Raw genomic sequence first — 20,082 nt, 5'->3', positions numbered from 1 at the left:
GGGCAGGAACAATGCCAAATATAGGCAGAGGTGGCAGGGCTCAAGAAGTAATGAAAAATCAATCTAAAACACATCAATTTTTCCACAGGCCTGATCAGTCATATGTGGGTTTTGTTCTCACGATAGGGCAGCACGGCGTTGCAGCAGTAGACTTGCTGCCTTGCAGCACCTGAGACCCGGGTTCGATCCTGACTACGGGTGCTGCCTGCACAGAGTTTGTACATTCTCCCCGTGACCTGCGTGGGTTTTCTCCGGGTGCGTCCGGTTCCCTCTACAGGTTAATTGGCTTCAGTAAAATTGTAAATTGTCCCTAGTGCGTAGGATAGTGCTAGTGTACGGAGATCGCTGGTCAGCGCGGACTCGATGGGCCGGAGGGCCTGTTCTGCATTGTAGCACTAAAACTAAAAACAAATATCATCAGTCTGTTCCACACGAAATGACCAACAGCCACTGAAAAGGTGCTGGAGTCACTCAGTGGGTCAGGCAGCAAAATAAGGGAGTTTCAATGTTGTCTACTGGCACAAAAACAAGAACTGGGCAGAGAGGAGATGTGGGTACAGTCTGAGACCTAAAAGAGATCTGGTTGTGGAACATGGTGTGATATATTGGTCCATGGAGGAGGAAGATGGAGCTGGCTCTCAGCACACACCGAGCTATGGTCAGGTAATAGATGGGCTAACCATAGATAAGGAGGAAGTGCTCTAAAGCTACACTTAAAATGGATAACCACTTGTCCAGCTGGGACGTTAAGGGAAGTAAAGGGAGAAATTGCAGAAGTATTGGTAGCATAATGGGACAGTAAATACAGTTCACAATAGGTAACATAACAAAACTAACAAAAAGTTCTATACATTTAAAAAAACTCAATATTAATGCAAAACAAAACATACGCCCGCGGACAAGATTTCAATCAAGACAGGTTTTAGTTTGAAGTTTAGTTAGTTGTTTGGTAGTGTTCAATAGCCTGATGGTAATTGGGAAGACAATTGGGAACACAAAATGCTGGAGTAACTCAGCGGGACAGGCGGCATCTCTGGAGAGAAGGAATGGGTGACGTTTCGGGTCGAGACCCTTCTTCAGACAGTTGGGAAGAAGCTGTTCCTGAGCCTGGAGCTCACTGTTTTCAGATTCCCATGGCTTCTTCTTGAGGGTATGAGTGAGATGAGAGCATTGCCAGGGTGGTGTGAGTCTCTGATGGCGCTGGCTGCCTTTTTGAGGCAGCGCCTCCTATAGATCTCTTCGATGGTGGTAATATATTTTAATAATAATAATAATAATAATAATAATAATAAACTTTATTTATATAGCGCATTTTAAGCCAATTTGCATTGACCCCAAAGCGCTTTACATAATTTAAATAATAATAAGCTCCATTGCAAACCATAGAAAAAGGTTTAAAAAAAAAAAAAAAAAAAAAAAAAAAAAAATTAATGATTTGGACTTGAATATAAAGGGCACAATTTCCAAATCTGCAGGTGGCACTAAATCATGGTTGCAAGCAGGAATGCCCCGCATTTTGGAGTTGATGTCAGTGGCACAGATTACCAAGGGTTAGCTACATCAAGGTAGTAAAAGCAGCTCACAAATGAACAAGCTAGTAGGAGTGAATGCTTGTCTGGCACTGATTGTGGACAGGAAACATGAGAGCCCCACCCCACACCCACCTCTCACCTGTCCTAAACCAAGATGTTATCAGCTTCCTCCCTGCAAGTCTGAGAATGACTTTGTTTAGTTTTTTTAGCTTAGAGATACAGACCAGCAATCCCCGCACAGTAACACTATAGGGACAATTTTACATTTATACCAAGCCAATTTACCTACAAACCTGTACGTCTTTGGAGAGTGGGAGGAAACCGAGGATCCCGGAGAAAACCCAACGCGGTCACGAGGAGAACATACAAACTCCGTACAGACAGCGCCCGTAGTCGGGATCGAACCTTGGTCTCCGGTGTAGCAAGCGCTGTAAGGCAGCAACCTGTCCCACCGTACCACAGCGGAGAGTTGGTCTGTTCTCCAACGCAATCCACTGAACGACTCCCAGGATATCTCTGCCCCACGTTCTGTGATCTGGCCCTCCCATCCCCTAAACCAAACTGCTGTAAAGTATTTGTAGGATTTTTACAAAAATAAATAAAAAATCCGATGTAGGAAAATATTATCCACTAGTTTAGATTAGTTTAGAGATACAGCGCGAAAACAGGCCCTTCGGCCCACCGAGTCTGCGCCAACCAGCGATGCCCGCACACTAACACTATCCTACACGCACTAGGGACAACTTACAACTTTACCAACGCCAATTCGTAGTGTGGGTGAAACCCGGAGCACCCGGAGAAAACCCATGCAGATCACGGGGAGAACGTACAAACTCTGTACAGACAGCACCCGTAGTCAGGATCAAACCTGTGTCTCTGGCACTTTGGGGCAGCAACTCTACCGCTGCGCCACTGTGCCGCCCCAGTCTAATATCTAGGATAACAGCGCAGATAATAATGTCAGGCAAATTATCCATGTTTAAGGACTGAAAACGGGTCCCGACCTAAAAGGTCATCTATCCATGTTCTCCAGAGATGCTGCCTGACCCGCTGCGTTACTCCAGAACTCTGTGTCCTATCCATGTTTAAATCCACACTTCATTTGGGAATATAATCAAATTGGTCGAGGAAGCTTTTCTCATTCTGATCCCAAAACCAAACTTCCCCGCAAACATGCGCCTCCCAGACTAATAACAACGGGATGAAAGATGATAAAAATACTTCAAGATTAACACGTCAACTTGCTACCTCATGGGAGATAGGTCAACGTTAGTGCATTCGGAGCTTTTTTTCAAACTGCAGAAAATGCAGCGGTACTGAATAGATGCTTGTAACATGAATGCTCATCTTCTCTGCAGTATCTAACATGCAAAGAAGTTTAATCGAATAAAGCGAACACTCTGGTGTTGGTTCCTTTGAGAATGAGAAACAAATCTCGTTCCAAATTTAACACACGCCAGAAGTAGGTTAGTTTCGTGTCGCAGACTAACCTATTTTGCAGTTTCTCTGTAAAAGCCATTTGCAAAGCGGAGGCCAGAACTGCACCACTAGGAAACCTCAATACACAATAAACAGTTGTTGCAAAACTGAAGGTAACCACAGGAAATGCACAGAGGGGAAATATCAGCCAGTCTAAATGCCCTCTCTGTTTCTCCAGCATTTCTTGTCTACCTCTCTGTGCAGAGTTTTGAAAGAGGTTGCCAAGGACCGGCTGAAGGTCACTTTTGAAATACAGGTCAAACGCGTCAAGATCGTGAAAGAATAAACAGCGGCAGATGGCTCAAAGAACTTGAGCTGCAGTTCAACGCTGTCTTCGCAAAAAAAACATGACAAATTAAGTTGCCAAGCACCTTATCACCAATGCCACAGAAAATGTCAGATACTGATACAAGGTGAAAAGGAAGGACAAAAGATATTGAGCATAGCCAAACATTAAAAAATTCTCCCAAGGGTAAATTTGTTCTGTAAAGATGATATTATTTAGTCAATTCCAAGGTATTTAAAAATAATTTGGAAGTCAATGTAAACAAAATCTAATTTTACATTGCATTATTACAAATACTTCTTCAAAAGTACTGGTTCCTTTCATAGATTTTTTCACTGAGCCCTCTTTCATGCATTTTATTGAAATAATAATTTTAAAAAAACCATAGTGTTAATGAAATAAATGTAACCTGCATTGTGAGTAGTTAAGCCAGCAGAGAAGCTTTCCTGCATCAGGTGAAGGTATCCTTGGCACGATTCTCAGATTCAGCCCAGGTTAATAACAAGGAAGGCACTAGGCAGTTACTCTCTGTGAAATACTACTTGTAGCTTCATGACATTCACTCCATTTATCACATACGTTAGAACGACGTGTCATTTCCTCCTTCCAACTGAGCCACGACCCAACAATAGATTATTTACCACCACCATCTATTTATAACACGACCCTTAGGAAAGACACAAAAAGCTGGAGTAACTCAGCGGGGACAGGCAGCATCTCTGGAGAGAAGGAACGGATGACGTTTCCGGTCGAGATCCTTCTTCAGACTAGGAAAGACAGCCCTGGATAAGGTGGGGGGGGGAAATATAACCTGAGGAAGGCCACTGAAAATATTTGAAGGAGTGGACAAACCATGGTCCTTTTTTTAACGTGTAGGAAGGAACTGCAGATGCTGATTTAAACAGAAGATAGACACAAAAAAGCTGGAGTCACTCAGTGGGACAGGCAGCATCTCTGGAGAGAAGGAATGGGTGATGTTTCAGTCAGACCCTTTTGTGTCTATCTTTTTTTTTAATCTTCTGAATACCTTTAATTGCAATGTACAAATAAAAATGAAAAGCAACAGAAACACTGAGTTTGAATATTGAAAATTGTAAGTAAATAGAAAAATTGCCAGAAATGTTCATCAGGAATGTTCATCAGGTCAGGCAGCATTTTTGTTAAGTAATAAGGAGGGAGATTGTGTTCTCATTAACCTGTAACATTCATAGAAACATAGAAAAATAGGTGCAGGAGTAGGCCATTTGGCCCTTCGAGCCAGCACCGCCATTCAATATGATCGTGGCTGATCTTCCAAAATCAGCACCCATTCCTGCTTTCTCCCCATATCCCTTGATTCCATTAGCCCCAAGAGCTAAATCTAACTCTCACTTGAAAACATCCAGTGAATTGGCCTCCACGGCCTTCTGGGGCAGAGAGTTCCACGGATTCACAAATCTCTGGGTGAAGAAATGATTGGCAGCTAATGCATCAGCTTTCTCAGCCAGAAATACTGCCGATGAACCTGGCATCGTCCATCACAGTAAACATTGAAGAATGGTGTGCCTCTACGGCGCAGGTCACCTCCTTCGTTCTGTTGACTTATTCCAATGACATGTGCGAGGTAACTAATTGTGATTCCTCCTTTGATTAGACAAACTCAATTTAGCTCTGCCGATGTCAGAGAGCTATTCGATTAGCTCGGGTTGGGAAAGGTTACATTCTGAAGCCGGAGATATCCGTGGATTCTAATCCCGTCCAATTTGAGTCCATCGGCTCCAGAATGATTCAGAGCTTGTGTCAGAAAGCTGTGTACACTTGTGCATCTCTCTGCAAGATGCAGCAGTGGGTGTGCGTGTACATAAAGCAATTACATCACATAGTCTCTGCATGAATGGCTCCCGTGAAACTCGCAGCTAAAACCTCTCTCTCCAGAGATTAGGTGTTCCGCTACTAAGTTTGTTTTAATAATCCGGATGCTTCCTTTTATAAAAGATGATTTACGACTGTCCATCTCCCCTCTTCAATCAGCACCGCCAATGATAAAATAACTGGCTTCCGCCGGATCATTAATTTAATTGAACGTTGAGATATTAGTTTATAATGTCGCCACATGTGGAAAGAAGAGGGGGGGATAGAAAAGCAGAGAAAATGCAGAAACTAGGAACTGCAGATGCCGGTTGGGACAAAGAACAGTACAGTACAGGGATCGGCCCTTCGGCCCACAACGCTTGTGCAGAACATGATGCTAAGTTAAAGCGATCTCATCTACCTGCACATGGTCCATATCCCACTATTCCCTCCCACTTGTGTGTGCCTATCTAAAAGTCTCTTAAACCGTTAATACACTAAAGGACACATGGTGCTGGAGTAATAACTCAGCAGATTAGGCGGTGGGGAGGGGGAAGCAGGTCAGACAGCAACTCTGGAGTTTCCTTGTTTGAGTGGTGGTGATGGTGATGGGGTAGGACCCAGGAGAGTCAGACCACATGGCAGCACGATCTCTAGTCTGGAACTGGGCCTGAGCTTAACCTGCTGAGTTACTCCAGCACTTTGTGGCCTTTAGAGAGAAAAAACACGTACTGCACGGTGGCGCAGCGGTAGAGTTACTGCCTTGCAGCGCTTGCAGCGCCGGAGACCAAGGTTCAATCCTGACTACAGGCGATGTCTGCACAGAGTTTGTACGTTCTCCCCATGACCGCGTGGGTTTTCTCCGAGATCTTCGGTTTCCTCCCACACTCCAAAGACGTGCAGGTTTGTAGGTTCATTGGCTTGGTATAAGTGTGAATTGTCCCTAGTGTGTGTAGGATAGTGTTAATTTGCGGGGATCGCCAGTCGGTGCTGACACGGAGGGCCTGTTTCTGCGTTGTATCTCCAAACAAAACTGAACTGGGGTAGGAGCATAAAGGATCATTTGTATACGAGGTGCACAATCTTGGTAGGGCGTGAGTTTATCAACCTACTCACCTTGCTCCAGCTCCATGTTCTGTAGGAAAAGAGGGTTCTGTAAAACACTGCAGTGGCCCCGACCATCCTCCTTGGTCAGAAGCATCAAGTCAGTATAGATGAAAACACAAACCTGCAAGAGACACAACATTAATACTGCTTCAACGCGGAAATGGATATTGATGGCCGAGCAATTTAAAACAAAATTAGGGCGGCTAAATGGTAGAAAGCACACCACTCCTTTTCAATCAAAAGGCAAAATGTTTTCGCTTGATATAATTTAACCTTTCTCTCTTTTCACCTTGAAGAATGCAAAGTGTTCACAATCTTGTTTTAATTCAATATTGCCAAAAGCCAAACACAAATTTACTTAGATAAAATTAGCTAAGATTTAACATTGTTTGCTTTTTTGCTGCATCTAAAAAATGCTGTTATATTCAGTGTGTAGGAAGTGACTTCTGATAATACTTGTAGCAGAATAACGTGAGAATCAGTGGTCCATTCCAGCTTATTAAACTCTTCCTAGCAAGTCCTGACAAGCAGCGCGCCGGTAGTGTTCCGGGAAGCTGGCCCGAGGATCGGCCATGGAGGACAGAGAAAGGAGGAGCTGCTGGTAAACCCGGCTCACCCACCGCGGACTCCGAATGGCCCCGAGTCAATGGGACCCGCGCAGCCAAGAGCGGGGAGAGACCGTAAAGAGTGAAGGGGGACTTGAGAGTGAAGGGGGACTGTCGAGAGTGAAGGGGGACCATCGAGAGTGAGGAGGGACCCGCGCCACTGAGTGTGGCTCGACAGGGGGCCGCCGAGAACAAAGGGGGGACCCAGCGGAGCGGAATTACATCAATGACCCACCCCATGGACGTCCCTGGCCAGGACCTGCCCCGAAAGCAGTGGACGACCCTCAACCGCTTGAGGACAGGCATCGGACGCTATGGAGTAGCGACGAAGAGGTGGGGCCTCGTGGACAGCGCCTCCTGCGAGTGTGGGGGCCCAACACAGACAGTGGAGCACAAGGTCACCAGTTTCCCCAAACACCGGCCACCCAATGGTGAACGAGGTCTGATTAACCTGGACGATGACACGTTGGCCTGGCTCGCCTCAACGGAGCTGCAGGTCTAAAAGACACACAACAGAAGAAGAAGCGGAGCGGCCATCTTTGGCCACGTGTGACGACAGGCCTGATTTGCCGCTGCAAGCAGAAGATAAAACTGTTCCATGAGCTTGCTGTAACGTTTGTCGACGCCAGAGAGGTGGCGACTCATGCACTCACTAGGTGAGATCCGCAGCATGATTTCACAGTGCTGGATGCAAAACAAAGCATTTCCCTGGACCTCGGTACATGTGACAATAAAGTATCAGTGAATCATCAAGATCGTGGCTGATCTTCTACCCCAAACATTTCCTCCACGATCCACATATCTATGTTTTCTGTAATATCCAGAATTCAATCCATTCCTGTACAACGCCTTGTATTTGTGCAACACTCTAAGCCTCCAGCACCAATGGCTCACTTCTCAAGCTTCAATGGCAGGACATCCGGGATATTCCTTCATACCAAACTTTAGGTAGGATTTTTAAAAACTTTGTATCAGTGATAAGGTCCGTGTGCGAGTCCAATGTTGAGGTAGCTACTCTAACTGGAGTTAGTACCGACCTGGCTGGAGTGCATTACACAATGGCGGCACGGTGGTGCAGTGGTGGAGTTTCTGCCTCACAGCACCAGGCACTCTGGTTCAATCCCAACTGCGGGTGCTGACTGTACGGAGTTTGTACGTTCTCCCCGTGACCATGTGGGTTTTCTCCGAGATCTTTGGTTTCCTCCCACACTCCAAAGACATACAGGTTTATAGGCTAACTGCCTTGCCATAACTGTAAGTTGTCCCTAGTGTGTGGAGGATAGTGTTCATGTGCGGGGATCGCTGGTCGGCATGAACTCGGTGGGCTGAAGGGCCTGTTTCCATGCTGTATCTCTAATCTAAACTAAAATAAGGTGATTTTAATGTATTGTCAAATTAGTTTCATGAAATGCTTGAGCCATAAGCATGGAAAGATAGCCCAAAGAAAACCACTTCACCTCCATTTCTACCCCCACCAGGTTTAGGTTTATTATTGTCTCATGTACCAAGGTGCAGTGAAGGGCTTTGTTTTGCATGCTGTCCAATAAGATCAGATAATACCATGCACAAACACAATCGAGTCAAACCAGCCTTTTTGGTAAGCCTGCATCTGCAGTTCCTTTCACCATCCTGACTCGTGTGATGGGAAACCGGAGCAGCCGGAAAAAACCCGGACAATCACAAGGAGGACATGCAAACTCAAGGCAGACAGCGCCACAGGTCGGGATCGAACCTGGATCGGTGGAACCGAGGCACAGGCTCTGCCAGCTACGCCACTGTGCCAACCTATCAATGGATTATTTAATGGCAACATCAATTTATTCAGTATGTGGCTTAGACCAAAGTTTAGTTTCGTTTATTTAAGTTTCGAGAAACAGGCCCTTTGTCCCACCAAGTCCGCACCGGTCAGCGATCCCCGCATACATTAACATTATCCCACGCACACTTGGGACGATTTACAATTATACCAACCAAATTAACCTACAAACTTGTACGTCCTGATTGGGTACTGATTGGGGATGATCAGCCATGATCACATTGAATGGCAGTGCTGGCTCGAAGGGCCGAATGGCCTACTCCTGCACCTATTGTGCATTGCACATTGTCCATTGTACTTGGAGTGTGGGAGGAAACCGGAGATCTCGGAGAAAACCCACGCAGGTCGCGGGGAGAACGTACAAACTCCGTACAGACATCACCCGTAAGTCAGGATTGAATCCAGGTCTCCTGCGCTGTAAGGCAGGAGCTCTAACGCTGCGCCACTGTGCCGTCCCTCAGCTTTAGCGCATTTCTTTCGGCCCAGCTATGCTTTGAAAGGAGGTTTTAAAAATTCAGCAAGCAGATCAGCTGAGGCACCAGGAAGGTTGCAGAAGCATTGAAGCAGCAGGGAGCCGGCAGAGGAATACTTATGCCCATGCTGTTGGCTGAATAGATAACATCGGAAGATAGATACATTCTGCGCAGTAAAATGCATAAATCCCTGGTTTGTATAAGATTTTTATACTTGTTAAGCAGAAATTCAAAGTCACTATATGATTTCATCAAATTCATCTGATGTGTAGCACTATTGTCGATAGTCTATGCAAGAAAGTCAGTTTACAATCTGTCCCAGACACTTGAAGGAGAATCATTACAGACCCATACATGGTGGACACGGGAGTGTAAAGGGCTAGTCGCACTTGGGCGTCACGCAGTTGGCGCGCAAAGATTTTGTACATCCCAAAATCCTGGGGCGCTGCGCGCGACCGCGCGTCACTGCCTACGTCAACACGCTCCATGCGCGCATCACGTGCGCGGGACAACTCCGTGACGCGTAAATGATGTCCCGTAAATTACGTGTAAATGGCGCCTAAGTGGGACAGGCCCTTATGGAACCACATTGCTCCTCCAGAGCTGGCACCGGTTCAATGGGCCAAGCAGCCGCCTTCCTCACTGCAATATTCAACACGTCAACTCAAATAAATCAGTCTGCTGTCAACCTGCTCTGCCTTCGAAAAGGTTCGGATGCAATGGGAATTCTATCGTGCGTTATCCCGCAATTATTAGAATCTGCAGGAGAAGGGAAATAAAGCCCCCTAAGCGGACAAGCTACTGGACTGCTTAAAGAAGCATCGCACAGCACTGAACACAAGTACGTGTCTCTGGCAGACGTGGCTTCAGAATAATTTGCCCGTCTCCTTCTCCAGACATTATCAGGCAGTGCGGATCGCTAAGAATAGAGGCTTTATATCCTGTGACAGTGGGAACAGAACAGCAGAGAGCTGGAACACTCTTGTTGATAGCCTCTGCAAGAGGGTCGTGAATGATTAGTGCGGGTGGCAGGGGAATGGGGTGGAGGGGGAAAGGCAGATCAGTCATGATTGAATGGTGGAGCAGACTTGATGGGCCGAATAGCCTCCTTCTGCTGCTATACATTATGAATTTATGAACTCATGAACAGGCCCTTCAGCCCACAACTGTACCAAACATGGGGGCCAGACCAACCCTTATCTGTCTGCACATAATCCATATCCCTCCATTCCCTGCATACCCATGTGTCTATCCAAAAGCCTCTTAAATGCCTCTATCCTATCTGTCTCCGCCACCACCCCTGTCAGCTCGGTCCTCTGTGTAAAAAAAACTTGTCCCGCATTCTCCTTTAAACTTTACTCCTCTCTATGCCAATCAAGTCTCTGATACTTCCATCCAGGAAATAATGTTCTGACTGCATACTATGTCCATGTCTCTCATGACTGTGTTTACTTCTATCAGTGCATTTGTAATGGAACACTGTAATGTGTTCTTAAGAACAAAGGATACGAAGAGACTGAGTTGTAAGTACCTTGCATTCCAATCCGCTTTAACCGAGTTAGCTTCTACCTGATCTTCATGATAGGCATGTGATCAAGATCTAAACATCATTGATGTGTCAGTGTGATTGTGGGCCTTGCAGGGACAGTTTTAACCCTCGGAACAAAAGGTTGGTGGTTAAAACAACAACAATGCAAGAAACTGAACCCTGATGCCACTTCCAGTTTCAATCTCTCCAGGGGCAGCCCCGTGATTTAAACACTAAAGCGGTTCCATGTCTAAACTCAGCACACACATGTATATTTAACGCCCTAACCTTTAGGGCGGCACAATGGCGCAGCGGTGGAGTTGCCGCCTCACAGCGCCAGAGACCCGGGTTCACTCCTGACTACGGGTGCTGTCCGTACGGAGTTTGTACGTTCTCCCTGTGACCGTATGAGTTCTCTCCAGGTGCTTCAGTTTCCTCCCACACTCCAAAGACGTATATGCTACCCAAAGATGTAGTTTAACTGGCTTTGGTAAAAGCTGCAAATTGTCCCTCGTGTGTAGGGTAGTGCTTGTGTATGGGGTGATTGCTGGTCGACGCGGACTTGGTGGGCTGACGGGCCAGTTTCCGCGCTGTATCTCTAAAGTCTAAAGTACAGTTTAGTATCCCAGGCTTGGGTATAATGGCAGGTGAAAGGATAAGAGGATAAGAGGTGAAAGGAGACATGAACTGTAGGCAATGCAAGAATATCACAGTGCGTTTGTATGTGAGGAGGGAGGGTGACCTTCGTGTTATCATAACTGTTTCCCTGGGGTCTGTCTCCTCCTCAAACAGACCTGAGCCATGCAATTTACAACAGAATGAAAGAAAAGCCACACGAAGCAAAGTACAACAGAAAAAAAAGATCACGATGAATGGAGAAAGGAGACCTGTTGTAAACACAGCTGGTTTAAACTGGGAACTAAAGAGGGCAGCAAAACCCAGCAGAGTGGCAAAGCTTTCCACAGCAGTCGGTGATCACAACATCACTTGTTTTGCCAGCAGTCAACTGCATTTCTAAATCACTCTATCAGTACAATTAAGCACAGTCTGGACTTTGAACCTGGCGCCTCCTGCATGCAGTGGACTATTTCTGGACACTTTGCTAATCAGCAATTGTGTTTAGGCAATGGCAATACTTTACTGAACTGTGGGCAATACAAGAATTTCACAGTGCATTTGTACATGGCCATAAAACACCATTGACCATAGCGGATGGCGGGGGGGGGGGGGGGGGGGGGGTTTAGACTCTGCAGCAGAACACCACTTGGAAGAGAATGCACAAGTTATGGTTGGAGCACTTCCAGTGGAGATTCCACTGACGTTACTCCAGAAGGTATTGGCTGCGAGTTTAACTCATTCAAAGGGCACGTGGCAGGGCTGACCTGCAAATGCCCATGCAATTTATTGGTACAAAATGCTTTTAATATCAAGTTCAAGTGAGTTTATTGTCATGTGTCCCTGTATAGGACAATGAAATTCTTGCTTTGCTTCAGCACACAGAACATAGTAGGCGTTTACTACAAAATAGATAAGTGTGTCCATAAACCATAAATATATACACACATGAATAAATAGACTGATAAAGTGCAAATAACAGATAATGGGTTATTAATAATCAGAGTTTTATCCGATCCAGGTTTAATAGCCTGATGGCTGTGGGGAAGTAGCTATTCCTGAACCTGGTTGTTGCAGTCTTCAGGCTCCTGTACCTTCTACCTGAAGGTAGCAGGGAGATGAATGTGTGGCCAGGATGCCAGATATCTCTGACTTACTATGATTTACTTCACCATAAAAAAATGTCTTTCTCTTTTGTTGTAAGTCGATCATAAAATTAGGAAAGTAACATCATATAGATACCTCCAGACTTAGAGAGATAGATTTTAAACGCTAGCCCAGCGGTAGAGTTGCTGCCTTACAACGCCACAGACCCAGGTTCAATCCTGACTACGGGTCTCTGTATGGAGTTTGTACGTTCTCCCTGTGATCACATGGGTTTTCTCTGGGTGCTCCGGTTTCCTCCCACACTCCAGAGACGTGCTGGTTTGTAGGGTAGTTTCTAGGATAAAACCAATGTACAGTGGCTTGCAAAAGTATTCATACCCCTTGAACTTTTCCACATTTTGTCACGTTACAACCACAAATGTAAATGTATTTTATTGGGATTTTATGTGATAGACCAACACAAAGTGGCGCATAATTGTGAAGTGGAAGGAAAATGATACATGGTTTTCAAATTTTTTTACAAATAAAAAACTGAAAAGTGTGGCGTGCAAAAGTATTCAGCCCCCATGAGTCAATACTTTGTAGAACCACCTTTCGCTGCAATTACAGCTGCAAGTCTTTTGTGGTATGTCTCTACCAGCTTTGCACATCTAGAGACTGAAATATTTGCCCATTCTTCTTTGCAAAATAGCTCAAGCTCAGTCAGATTGGATGGAGAGCGTCTGTGAACAGCAATTTTCAAGTCTTGCCAGAGATTCTCAATTGGATTTAGGTCTGGACTTGACTGGGCCATTCTAACACCTGAATATACTTTGATCTAAACCATTCCATTGTAGCTCTGGCTGTATGTTTAGGGTCGTTGTCCTGCTGGAAGGTGAACCTCCGCCCCAGTCTCGTCTTTTGCAGACTCTAACAGGTTTTCTACCAAGATTGCCCTGTATTTGGCTCCATCCATCTTCCCATCAACTCTGACTAGCTTCCCTGTCCCTGCTGAAGAAAAGCACCCCCACAGCATGATGCTGCCACCACCATGTTTCACTGTGGGGATGGTGTGTTCAGGGTGATGTGCAGTGTTAGTTTTCCGCCACACATAGCGTTTTTCATTTAGGCCAAAAACTTCAATTTTGGTCTCATCTGACCAGAGCACCTTCCTCCACATGTTTGCTGTGTCCCCCACATGGCTTGTGGCAAACTGCAAACGGGACTTCTTATGGCTTTTTTTCAACAATGGCTTTCTTCTTGCCACTCTTCCATAAAGGCCCGATTTGTGGAGTGCACGACTAATAGTTGTCCTGTGGACAGATTCTCCCACCTGAGCTGTGGATCTCTGCAGCTCCTCCAGAGTTACCATGGGCCTCTTGGCTGCTTCTCTGATGAATGCTCTCCTTGCTCGGCCTGTCAGTTTAGGTGGACGGCCATGTCTTGGTAGGTTTGCAGTTGTGCCATACTCTTTCCATTTTCGGATGATGGATTGAACAGTGCTCCGTGAGATGTTCAAAGCTTGGGATATTTTTTTATAACCTAACCCTGCTTTAAACTTCTCCACAACTTTATCCCTGACCTGTCTGGTGTGTTCCTTGGGCTTCATGATGCTGTTTGTTCACTAATGTTCTCTAACAAACCTCTGAGGCCTTCACAGAATAGCTGTATTTATACTGAGATTAGATTACACACAAGTGGACTCTATTTACTAATTAGGTGACTTCTGAAGGCAATTGGTTGCACTGGATTTTATTTAGGGGTATCAGAGTAAAGGGGGCTGAATACTTTTGCACGCCACACTTTTCAGTTTTTTATTTGTAAAAAAATTTGAAAACCATGTATCATTTTCCTTCCACTTCACAATTATGCGCCACTTTGTGTTGGTCTATCACATAAAATCCCAATAAAATATATTTACGTTTGTGGTTGTAACGTGACAAAATGTGGAAAAGTTCGAGGGGTATGAATACTTTTGCAAGCCACTGTAAGAGTGATCGATGGTCAGCATGGACTCGGTGGGCCGAAGGGCTTGTTTCCACGCTGCATCTCTAAAGTAAACTTAACTAAAGATCACCAGTGATCGGCCTCACGATAGTAACTCAATAGTGAATCAAATTTGAGAATAACAAAGCCTATATTGGACTTGGATAGGTTGGGAAAGTGGGCAGAGAAGTGGCAGATAGAATATAGTGTAGCAAAGTTTGGTCATGCATTTTGGCAGTAGGAATAAAGGTGTAGATTATTTTCTAAATGGGAGGAGAATCCAGAAATTGGAGGTGCAAAGGGATGCTGGAGTGCTGGTGTGGTATTCCCAAAACGTTAATCTACAAGTCGTAAAGAAAGCAAGCACAATGCTAGGATTTATTTTCAGAGGGCTTGTATACAAAAACAGGGATGTAATGCTGAGGCTCTATCAGGCGCTGGTCAGGCCACATTTGGAATATTGTGAACAATTTTGGGCACCATATCAGAGAAAGGATGTGCTGGCTCTGGAGAGGGTCCAGAGGAGGTTTACAAGAATAACGCCAAGAATGAGCAGGTTAAACATGATGAGAGTTTGTCGGCACTGGGCCTGTACTCGCTGGAGTTTAGAAGGATGAGAGGAGACCTCATTGAAACATACAGAATAGTGAAAGGCTTGGATAGAGTGGATGTGGAGAGAATGTTTCCACTAGTGGGAGAGTCTAGAACAAGAGATCATAGCCTCAGAATTAAAGGACGTTTTTTTAGGAAGGAGATAAGGAAAAAATTCTATAAGCAGAGGGTGGTGAATCTGTGGAATTCTTTCCACAGAAGGCTGCGGAGGCCAAGTCAGTGGATATACTTAAGGCAGAGATAGATAGATTCTTGATTAGTACGGGTAACAGAGGTTATGGGGAGAAGGCAGGTGGAATGGGGTTAGGAGGGAGAGATAGATCAGCCATGATTGAATGGTGGAGTAGACATGATGGGCCGAATGGCTCCTGTCGCTTATGATCTTATAATTTAAGACACAAATTGCTGGAGTAACTCAACAGGGTAAACAGCATCACTGGAAAACATAGAGTCACAGACCCTTCAGCCCAACTTGCCCATCGTGACCAACATGCCCCATCTACACTAGTCCCAGCTGCCTGTGTTGGCCCCTATCCTTCTAAACCTATCCTATCCATATACCTGTTTAAATGTTTCTTAAACGTTGCGATAGTACCTGCCTCAACTGCCTCCTCTGGCAGCTCATTCCACACACCCACCATCCTTTGTGTAAAAAAAATTTGCCCCTGAGGTTCCTATCAAATCTTTCCCTCCCTCACCTTAAACCTATGGTTCTTGATTCCCCCACTCTGGGTAAAAGACTAAGCATTTATCCTAACTATTCCATTTACCTGTCTATTCATTTTACCCTATCTATAGGTGGCTAGGTGACATTTAGGGCCAGGAGCCCTGTTTGTACAAAGCCTATCATTGGCATGACATATATCTTGTTCACCAAATATACCTCAATAAGAACGTTTTCTTAAATTGGTTACGTGGTCTGCAGCAAGTTACATTATGTTCAGAAGACCAAGCTCCCCAATGAATTGATGTCCAAACCGGCCATCCTAAATTGCCACTTTAGACATGAGCTAAGCCTCTCAATTAACACAAATAGCCCTGATTAAGGGAACATTTCCTTCCACCACGGATCTGACTGGAAAGTTCGGAGAAGGCTTCGGAGGCAATGGTTGTTAGTGCTTGACAAATTTCCAAGAATTCAAGATAAATGATGAAATGAAGTAAAATGACAGAATAATTTCATGGTCACAGCCAATATTAAGGATTAATAGCGTGATACAAATTGTAACCAAAAGACCCATATGTAGCTAGTAGGTTTTCACAACAAATGAACAGTAATCGACTTTGTCAGTAGCAAGCAGAGTGGCTAGTGGCAGAAATAACAAAATAATTTAGACAATAGACAAGAGACAATAGACAATAGGTGCAGGAGTAGACCATTCGACCCTTCGAGCCAGCACCGCCATTCAATGTGATCATGGCTGATCATCCACTATCAGTACCCCATTCCTGCCTTCTCCCCATATCCCCTGACTCCTCTATCTTTAAGAGCTCTATCTAACTCTCTCTTGAAAGTATCCAGAGAACCGGCCTCCACCACCCTCTGTTTAAATAATCTGTTTAAAATAATTTGCTTTGAGGGTTTGCTTGTGGAATGAACTTTAGCCAGGAACTAAAAACGTTGAACAGAATCACTCTCACGACTCCACCCTAAAATTGCTTTTTTAAGAACACTGTGGGGTTGCATCAAGGCTTGGTTTGGGAACTGCTCTGCCCAGGACCACAATAATTTACAGAGAGTTGTTGATGTAGCCCAGTCCATCAGACCTCCCAACATTGACTCCATCTACACTTCACTCTGTCTTGGAAACACAGCCAACATAAGGCCGATTTGGAAACTCCTAGCCGCTGAGAATGTTCTTCCGTTCCGAAGTCGGAGTTCCGATCATCCCGGCGAGAGGGCTTGAACATCGGGCCGCCGTAGCGGCGACTGCAGAAGGCTCAAAAGGCCCCGACCACGGGTGAACGAAGAGGAAGATGACTGAACTTTGGTGCCTTCCCTCACAGTGGGAAACATTGATACCGCTGTGTGGGGATGTTCATGTTAAACTCGATCGTGTGTTGTGTTCTTTTTATTCGTATGGCTGTATGGCGACTCAAATCTCACTGTATCAATTGGTGCATGTGACAATAAATGTAAACTTAAAATCAAAGACTTGTCCCACCCTGGTCATTCTTTCTTCTCCCCAACCCCATTGTGCAGAAGGTACAGAAGCCTGAAATCAAGCACCACCAGACTCAGGAACTGCTTCGTCCCCTGTACTATCTGGCTTCTGAATGGTCCTTCCATAAGCTAAGGTACTATCCATTCAGCTCTACGCCATTGCAGACATTAGGCTTCATCTATGGAATAACCCGCTACAATGCTGAGAACTATGTTCTGCACTCTGTATCTTCTACTATTGTACTTGCGTTTGATTGTGTTGATGAATATTATTATCTGATCTGTTTGAATAGCACGCAAAACAAAGCTTGTCACTGTAGCTCAATACATGTGACAATAATGAACCTAAACTGTAATTGGTCCAAAAGCTGAAACTGAAGGGGCAGTTGCACAGAGGTAGAGTTGCTGCCTTACAGCGCCAGAGACCTTGGTTCGATCCTTACCACAGGTGCTGTCTGTATGGAGTTTGTACGTTCTCCCTGTGACTGCATGGGCTTTCTCTGGTTTCCTCCCACACTCCAAAGTTGTACAGGTTTGTAGGTTAATTGGCCTTGATAAAATTGTAAATTGTCCCTAGTCTGTAGGATAGTGTTAGTGTACGGGGTGATTGCTGATCGGCGCGGACTCAGTGGGCCGAAGGGCCTGTTTCCGCACTGTAATCTCCAAGGTAAAGTGTTGCATTACGCTGACCTTTACAGGCGGCTCTGTGGTCATTTTACAGATAACACCTCTGCTCAGATGGTTACTGCAGAGAAACAGTGATGAAATGACTGGCGTGCTGCTTTAAACACTCAGTGTGTGAGAAGCTTGAAAGGACTCTGGTGTTCAGCTCATTTGTTGCACTCTAACTGACCTTCCACCAAACCCAGGACAGATGAGTGTGAAGATAAAGGGTCTGCCAGACAAAAGATCAGTTGTTTATGTAGATGCACAGATACGCAGAGGCACAAGAGATTATAAATGTCACAGGCAACATTGGTTCTGCCATAAATGCCAGAAGAATAAAAGTTACAGGGAGGGGAGGAAACGAGGAACTGCAGATGCTGGTTTCCACAACAGAACACAAAGTGCTGGAGTAACTCAGTGGGTCAGGAGGTACAAGGTTACAATTACAAGGTTAATTCCTGGGATGGCAGGACTGTCATATGCTGAGAGAATGGAGCAGCTGGGCTTGTACACTCTGGAGTTTAGAAGGATGAGAGGGCATCTTATTGAAACATGTAAAATTATTAAGGGTTTGGACAAGCTGGAGGCAGGAAACATGTTGGGGGAGTCCAGAACCAGGGGCCACAGTTTAAGAATAAGGGGTAAGCCATTTAGAACGGAGACGAGGAAACACTATTTCACACAGAGAGTTGTGAGTCTGTGGAATTCTCTGCCTCAGAGGGTGGTGGAGGCCGGTTTGCTGGATACTTTCAAGAGAGAGCTAGATAGGGCCCTTAAAGATAGTGGAGTCAGGGGATATGGGGAGAAGGCTGGAACGGGGTACTGATTGTGGATGATCAGCCCTGATCACATTGAATGGCGGTGCTGGCTCAAAATTCACCACTAACCTCCATCCGGCACCAAAGATGCTGCTTCACTCGCTGAGTTTCTCCAGCATTATTGCCTGCCTTCCATTTTCCCAGCATCTGCAGTTCTTTCTTAAACCTTAGAACGAAGACGAGGAAACACTTTTTCTCACAGAGAGTGGTGAGTCTGTGGAATTCTCTGCCTCAGAGGGCGGTGGAGGCAGGTTCTCTGGATGCTTTTAAGAGAGAGGGACTGTTTCCGCTCTTATCTCTAAACCAATCTAAGGCTCAAGCACCGCCCATGCGGTGTTGAGAAAATTATCCACTTATTCAAAGGTATATTATAGTTTCAATCCAAACCAATGCTTAGACTCCATCTCAAAATAAATCACCAAAGCTGAAAAAAAGGCATACTTTCCTGAGAAACCGTTTCAAATACATTTCATGCCTTCATGCTTGAAGCTACTGTGGTTTGCTTGGTCTAAATAAAAAGTTTCTTACAAGCTCCTCCAATTTACACCTTAGCACTCTCCCCAACATCATGATTACTATTGGAGAATTGTAAGCTAATCCCACCAATTGTCTTCCCTCCTTTGTTATTTGCGTGATCCCACACAGACAAATTCAACGTCTGATTTTCTGGACCAAGTTCATTATCATCTCGTTTTTACACAGAGGGTGGTGGGTGTATGGAACGAGCTGCCAGAGGAGGTGGTTGAGGCTGGTGCTATAACAAGATTTATAAGTCACTTGGACAGATAGATGGATAGGAAAGGGTTTGAAGGATCTGGGCCAAACGTGGGCAGATGGGACTAACGTAAAGGTCGTCGAGGATAGTTTGGGCCGTAGTACCTGTCTACGTGCTGTACCGCTATGACATTATTATCACCACCACCCCCACACTTCCTCTGCCTTTTTCCGTCTCTTCTTTAGAGTAGCCTCTGCTTTTTTTCTCCCTCTTCACCAAACACAATATTGAAAGACAATAGACAATAGGTGCAGGAGTAGGCCATTCGGCCCATCGAGCCAGCACCGCCATTCAATGTGATCATGGCTGATCATCCCCAATCAGTACCCCGTTCCTGCCTTCGCCCCATATCCCCTGACTCCGCTATTTTTAAGCCCTATCTAGCTCTCTCTTAAAAGCATCCAGTGAACCTGCTCCCACCGCCCTCTGAGGCAGAGAATTCCACAGACTGCCCACTCTCTGAGAGAAAAAGTGTTTCCTCGTCTCCGTTCTCAGGTTTACGAAAGAACTGCAGATGCTGGGAAAATCGAAGACAGGCAATAATGCTGGAGAAACTCAGCGGGTGAGGCAGCATCTATGGTGCCGGATGGAAGTTAGTGGTGAAATGTATAAAGCCAGTGAGCTCTGCAAGGGTGCAGGAGGTAATGCTGCCTTAGATGCTGCCTCACCCACTGAGTTTCTCCAGCATTTTTGTCTACCGACAA

The 20,082-nt window shown here is 45.3% G+C and overlaps 1 protein-coding gene across 6 annotated transcripts in view; it reads right to left on the bottom strand.

The window, feature by feature from the left end:
- Positions 1–20,082, bottom strand: part of rgs3 (regulator of G protein signaling 3) — a 224,599-nt gene that overhangs the window by 111,317 nt on the left and 93,200 nt on the right. For 5 of the 6 annotated variants that reach the window (XM_033049114.1, XM_033049115.1, XM_033049116.1 and 2 more), the window contains one exon: positions 6,244–6,355. In XM_033049114.1, coding sequence (XP_032905005.1) covers positions 6,244–6,355 — 112 coding nt within the window. Of the gene's footprint in view, positions 1–3,706; positions 3,765–6,243; positions 6,356–20,082 lie in introns of those variants that run through there. The other variant, XM_033049119.1, reaches the window with a different exon arrangement.

This window comes from Amblyraja radiata, chromosome 32 (genome assembly GCF_010909765.2).
Source record: "Amblyraja radiata isolate CabotCenter1 chromosome 32, sAmbRad1.1.pri, whole genome shotgun sequence".
Classification (NCBI taxonomy): domain Eukaryota; kingdom Metazoa; phylum Chordata; class Chondrichthyes; order Rajiformes; family Rajidae; genus Amblyraja; species Amblyraja radiata.
This window is presented reverse-complemented; position numbering and strand designations above follow the sequence as displayed.